The 6,380-nt window shown below is 38.7% G+C and overlaps 1 protein-coding gene across 1 annotated transcript; it reads left to right on the top strand.

Moving 5' to 3' along the window:
- The first annotated feature begins 3,190 nt into the window (after positions 1–3,190).
- On the top strand, positions 3,191–6,155 carry LOC133438645 (uncharacterized). Its single transcript, XM_061717407.1, has 12 exons — positions 3,191–3,295; positions 3,406–3,475; positions 3,689–3,792; positions 3,883–4,155; positions 4,274–4,367; positions 4,519–4,589; positions 4,723–4,974; positions 5,119–5,139; positions 5,233–5,361; positions 5,581–5,643; positions 5,763–5,843; positions 6,078–6,155. Exons 1-12 carry the CDS (start codon positions 3,191–3,193, stop codon positions 6,153–6,155), a joined length of 1,341 nt encoding a protein of 446 aa, XP_061573391.1.
- Positions 6,156–6,380: the final 225 nt, after the last annotated feature.

Below are 6,380 nucleotides of genomic sequence, written 5' to 3'. Positions count from 1 at the left end.
CAACTGTCAGCTCCTTTAAATCGCACCTCAGAATCAGAATACTTTATTGTCAGTGTACCTGGGTACTGTGAGATTTGAAGCAGCATCACCTCTCCAGTGCAAGACAAATAGCAGTAGTGCAAACAATAAGAAATATAAAGCAATAAGAAATATAAGAAATATAAGTAATACAAAAAAATATAAAAAAAGGTTAAGGTGCATTTGAATCGTTTTTTTACAGATGACAACATATGTAGGAATATTGCACAGAGTCCGGGAGAAGTATTGCACAGTTAAAAAACATTTACTAATGCACAATTAATCCATTAGTCACATTACAGAAACGAGCAGTTCTAATTATTCACAAGGTTAGATTTCTAGAACACACTAATATTTTGTTAATTCAGTCAAAACTATTAAAATTCCATGATCTTGTAAAATATTATACGTCAATAATCCTATTTAAAGCATTCAACAAATTACTACCAAGTAACATAAAAGACTTTTTCACAGTTCATGAGAGAACTTGAGAGGATATAGTGATTTTAAAATACCATTGCTCGAAATAAATATGAATTGATTGATTGATTGATTGATTGATTGATTGATTGATTGATTGATTGATTGATTGATTGAATTGTGCTATATAAATAAACTTGCAAATTAAACCTTTAAGTGTTAAGTTCTCAAGTCTAAAATTGATATGCGATCAAATTGTGAATAATTGCAATTAGTTAATTGCAAAGCCTGTAATTAATTCCAATATTTTTTTTTTATTGAGTCCCAGCCTATATTATTTATATATAATTTATATTATTTATAATTGCTCTGGTAATAACAGGTATATATTCTTTTTTTGATAAAGTAAGGCTTGGTTTTTTAGTTATATTTTATAATTTTTTTTTTTTTTAAACCAGATTAATGAAGCAATGCTATTGGTCGGACCAAGTCACGTGTCATTCTCTATAAATTCCGTCGCGCCGCAGTGCCACGCCCCTTTCGAGTTTCCGAGCCCGAAGGATACTGCTGTCAAAGCTAAATACTGCTGAATTCAACTTTGGATTAAACCTGCTCGCAGACCGACGTTAACGTGGACCAGGTAAGGAGTATATTTAATATTATTTAGTGTTTTTGGTAACCTGTGGACTTGATTTCGGCCCAGGTTAACCCTTAAGTATATTCCGAAAGTTGATTAAATGCAAGTATAAACGCGGGTATTGTTAATTTCTTTTTATAAATGCAGTGAAAGAACATTATGTGCCATTAAATGTCTTATTTTTAAAAAGAATCGCGGCCAATTGTTCCCGCGTCTGCTCTAAGTATGCCTATTTATGGTCCCGCGTTACATCGACGCAGACCTTACGCCGTAGGTTCTGCGTCGGTGTAACGCGGGACTAAAAATCACGCTTAGGCGGATGTGGCTGCAGGCGCGGTTACTCGCGGTTCCTGGCGGTTTTTGGACTCAGTATGCTTTCTACACGGTCAAAACATAAGACAGTACTTATTTAGCGCGGTTTCAGATCATTTTTGATCATTTTTGATGAGTTACAGGTACATTTTTCATCCACATGTGGGATGTGGCAGCCATTTAGTCTATCATTTTAGACTCTGAATCTAAGATGGCTGCCGACCCTGTGTGTGTATGTATGTGTGGGTGGAGGTTGTTATTACATCACCTGCGCACCTGTAGGCATGAGGGGTGATTGTCAAAAAAGGAAAAAAGGCGAAAAAAAGGCAGAATTTGAAGGAAAAAAGGCGAAAAAAAGGCGAAATGTCGAGGCAAAAGTCAAAATGTCGAGGAAAAAAGTCAAAATGTCGAGAAAAAAGTCAAAATGTCGAGAAAAAAGTCAAAATGTTGAGAAAAAAGTCAAAATGTTGAGAAAAAAGTCAGAATGTCGAGGAAATAGTCAAAAAAGTCGAAATGTTGAGAAAAAAAGTTGAAATGTCGAGGAAATAGTCAAAATGTTGAGAAAAAAGTCGAAATGTTGAGAAAAAAGTCAAAATGTTGAGAAAAAAGTCAAAATGTTGAGAAAAAAAGTCAAAATGTTGAGAAAAAAAGTCAAAATGTTGAGAAAAAAAGTCAAAATGTTGAGAAAAAAAGTCAAAATGTTGAGAAAAAAAGTCAAAATGTTGAGAAAAAAGTCAAAATGTCGAGGAAAAAAAGTCAAAATGTCGAGGAAAAAAAGTCAAAATGTCGAGGAAATAGTCAAAATGTCGAGGAAATAGTCAAAATGTTGAGAAAAAAAATCCAAGGATGTTAAAGGTTCTATCCAAGGAATTTGAAGGAAAAAAGGGGAAAAAAAGGTGTATTGGAACTGTTATAACCTGCGTTTGCAGTAGCATTTTAAGACCTGTAGAGAGCATAGTTTGCTTATTTATCTGTTTTGGGATTTTCCCAGAGTCCGTTAAATTCGTTAATATTATAGATCCATGGTTAAGTTACGTGAAGTGAGGTAACCGGAAGTGTTTTCTTCTCCTCCACAATAAGAGAATAAATATTGCAGTCTGCACATGCTCGAATTTAATCTGGGGGGGGGTTCACTCTGGCCAGTTATCTGATCTCTGAACAGCAGGTAAACTCAGACAAGTTATCCGATCTTCTGCATGTCGTTATCTGATACGATCAGAAATCCCATCTTTGCTGCATGTAAACGTACTGAGAGACACACACACACACACACACACACACACACACACACACACACACACACACACAGCCTTGTGTTGAGGAATAGATCAATTTAACCACAGACATGACATGTTAAGATGTATAATGTAGTTGTTAATGTTATTGGTAGCTACCTAACTAATGTACATCTGTCTTTTCATTGCAGCTTCCTGAGCTCCAGTCCTAGTTGACTCATCTCTCCCTAACCCCATCTCTAACTCATCTCTAACCCCATCTCTCTAACTCATCCCTAACTCATCCCTAACTCATCCCTAACTCATCTTTACCTCATCTCCCTCTCCTCCTCCCTCTCCCCCTCCCTCTCCCCCTCTAACTAATCGCCACCTCTTTCTAATCTCCCTCTCCGCCTCAACTCCTCTCACGCACATTTACGTATTATAACCTTGTGTACTGTTAGCTATTATATTATTATACACTATATATTAACTATATCGTGTACTGAGTAGAATAACTTGTTTAGGTTAGGTTTTAGTTTAGGCTTAACACCCTTTTGTTTGGAGGGATTTCTTTTTTTCTTTCAGGATGCCGAGAAAGGGAAAGAGGTCCCAGGCCCAGGCGGAGCGCTGGAGAAAGGAGAAGGTCGATGAGCCAGACCCCCCCCAGAGCTCCCTCTATCCAGTGAACAACGTATGTATGACCAGAAATGACACAAACACTCATTTAAACAACTCAGTCTCTTCACTGAGACACGTTTACACCGTCCAGTTAAGTTTAATCTGTTTCTTATTTGTCATTAGTCGGCTGGTTTCACACTCCCAGCCAAACGGCCCTGGTCAGAGGATGAAGCGCGTGCCGACTTTTGTGCACGTGAGTATTCAGCTGTTTTATTATTAATTGAATTAATTTTTATTATATCAAATATAATAATTATGTATTCTTACTATACATTTCTGCTAAGAGCTTGTTAACTGTCTTTCATTCTTGCATGTTTTCACTGCTAGTAAAGAGTGATTGTTGTAGGATTTTTACAGGTATGAAATCCCTCTTTAATCGTCTCATGTTCCATCTTTTTCTAAACAGGCCATGGCTCCGGGCGACGCCACAGAGTGCTCCATTGGTCAATTTCCCCCTTCACAGGGCGGCCAAACAAATTGATCATGCCGCCTGAGTCCCCGGACAAGAAGGTAATATATATATTGACTGTTGGAAGAAAATAATTGATCGTTTGATGTCTTCATGATTTTCATGCGAATGAAATGCTATTATTTTTGCAGCTTGTTCTGATTGTCGGGGACTCCCATCTACGCGCCATTGTAGATGGTTTTGTCCAGATGCCAAAGACTCAAGACCTGTCCTTTGGCATCATGTCGACTCCGGGGGCCAGTGCGTCTCAGCTCCGTACCGAGGTCCTAAACGCCGTAGTTCCTCGTACTCCTGAGGCCGTATGTCTACTGGCTCCCAGCAACGACCTGACTCGCAACACCATTGCTAACGCTGCCAACGACTTTGCCAAACTCCTCCAATCCATTGGCAACCGCTGGCCTAAGGTAAGCTTTTCTTTCTTATCTTATTATTGTTGATTGGATGATTTCATTATATGGACTGTGTGGGACTTTTAGTGAAAGTGTAATTTTCTTATTAATGATCAGGTTTTGTGTTCTACAGGTTTTTGTTGTCGACTTTCCACCCCGCCTGACTTGTGACCCTCACTACCAGGATCACCTGCGTCAGGAATATCGACGTGTGGCTGCTCGTATGGGTATGTGGAAAATATTTGAGTTTCATACAGCTAATTGAGAAAATATCTTGCATAAAAAGCATGAATTAAATGTGTAGCATCTCATATAAAGTCATAATACATGTATGTATAACATGAAGATTAATTAATTTATTTTTTTCTCTTTTTCAAGGTGTGAAGTACTTCTTCTCCGCTACGGAGCATTTCCCCCTGAGCAATCTGGCGCTTTGGAGCTATGATGGTGTAAGTACAATGTCTGTGTGTGGAACAAAAGTCTGATTTGTAGTTCTTTGTTGTTGCCATTAAGACTTCAGTACACGGCAGATGCTAAATGAAAGTAAAACCTTTTTGTTTTTTTCTTTGCTTATTTCTGCAGGTCCACCTGAGTGATCGTTTCGGGATGGCTATCCTCGCTGAGTTGCTCTCATCTGCTGCTACAGAGCAACTTAGGACACCACCACCACCACCACCACCAGTCTTGCGAGTCTCTCCCAGGCCATCACCTCCACTTAGGAAGGTCCTTCCTAAAGCGGTTGTGAGGGAGAGTTCTCCTGCTCCAGCTTCCCCTCGTCCTGAATCAACTACCCCTGATCCGTCTCGGTGGACGGTAGTTGGTCAGGAAAGCAAGGTAATTGATGCATATTATGTGTGCTTGAGACTTAATATACGGTATGATGGTGTGATGTGATTTATACAATGTTTAATGTGATATTAATGAAGGTTGCAATGTTTTTATTTTTTTAATAAAATGCAATGCTTTCTGTCATTCCAGTGGAGGACAGCTCAACCACAGGTTTGTGCTTCGTTTATGGCTTTTCAAATATTACTTTTTGAATTAGAAAAAAAAAGATGTAATTAGAAGATTTTCTGTGTTATTTTTTTATAGGAGGAGGAGTGCTTTTTCCCACTGAACCCCGTCTTCTTCAGCAGCACCGCCCTACGTGCTATGGAGAAAGTCTCTCCTTCTCACCTGTCTTGCCTGGCGGACTTCAAGCCTTCGCCTAAGCCCAAGAAGGTCAGTGTCAAACTTTTATGTCTTGATGGAGGGCATTTTATCCAGTGTTACCTTTTTTATTACTGACTGTTAATTTTACATCTATATTTTTTAAAGTCATATAAACTATAATAATAGTCTTCAAATAAACTATGCTATCTATAAATATAATTGTAATGTATATTGTTGTTTCACTGTAACGATGTGACTTGAAGTATTTTGATTTATTTCATGCTATAGGTTGCGTCCTCGTCCCAAGCCAAGGGAAAGTATCGTCGCTGCTTCCGTTCTCCAGTGAACAAGGTATGTTACTTCTAATCACAAATGACACATGCTGGGGATTCGCAGCTCACTCTGCCCAGAGATGTCTAGACTGTCCTCACTGCCTAAAGTTTAATATGTATGTTATGACATCTTCTCAGAAGGTTGGAACATCCCCATCCGGATTGTTCTGGAGTTCGGACGAGGACGAGCCTTTAGGCCTAACCTCCCCTGCTGTGACGGTATGCCGTTCCCCCTCTTCTATTAGTTTAGAATTTGTTCATAGGGCTAATGTTTGCCAAAAGGTGCAATAATATTTATAATAACAATTATTTAGATGTTTTAAGAGCAGTAACACTATGGTTCCTCTCATATAACTATCAAAAGTGCATTTTGTAATTTTAATGATTCAAGTTTAATTGATATTTTATTTGATGATGCAGATTACACTTAAAATACATTTTCATTGGTAACAGGTGAGCCACCCAAGGGAACCTCGCAGATCCACAGGTTCTCCTCAACCTGGGATGGTTCAACCGCAGGTTAATATTTAAATAATATTCCTTGAGGATGTATTTATCATTCTTTGGTTTGTTTTTTTTCTTACAGGACAGATTGTAATCAGAAGTCAACCTGTTTTGTTTTTCAGGAGGAGTGTTTTGTCTTTCGGGAGGAGTGCTTCCCCCCACTTCCCCCCGCTGGACAGTTCAGCACCACGAACTTGCGTGTGGATCGCAAGACTTCTCCTAAGCCCAAGACGGTGAGTTACCTGATTCAGA

This window comes from Cololabis saira, unplaced genomic scaffold, assembly GCF_033807715.1.
Source record: "Cololabis saira isolate AMF1-May2022 unplaced genomic scaffold, fColSai1.1 scf117, whole genome shotgun sequence".
In the NCBI taxonomy this organism is placed as follows: domain Eukaryota; kingdom Metazoa; phylum Chordata; class Actinopteri; order Beloniformes; family Belonidae; genus Cololabis; species Cololabis saira.
The sequence above is the reverse complement of the archived record's forward strand: the minus strand, read 5'-3'. Positions and strand labels throughout refer to the sequence as shown.

What these genes read in the sequence shown, in the direction of transcription:
- LOC133438645 (XM_061717407.1), top strand. Translation starts at nt 3,191, where the DNA reads ATGCCGAGAAAGGGAAAGAGGTCCCAGGCCCAGGCGGAGCGCTGGAGA. An exon ending in CTTCGCCTAAGCCCAAGAAG is followed by an intron (nt 5,362 to 5,580) that starts GTCAGTGTCAAA and finishes TTCATGCTATAG; the next exon opens with GTTGCGTCCTCGTCCCAAGC. An exon ending in TAACCTCCCCTGCTGTGACG is followed by an intron (nt 5,844 to 6,077) that starts GTATGCCGTTCC and finishes CATTGGTAACAG; the next exon opens with GTGAGCCACCCAAGGGAACC.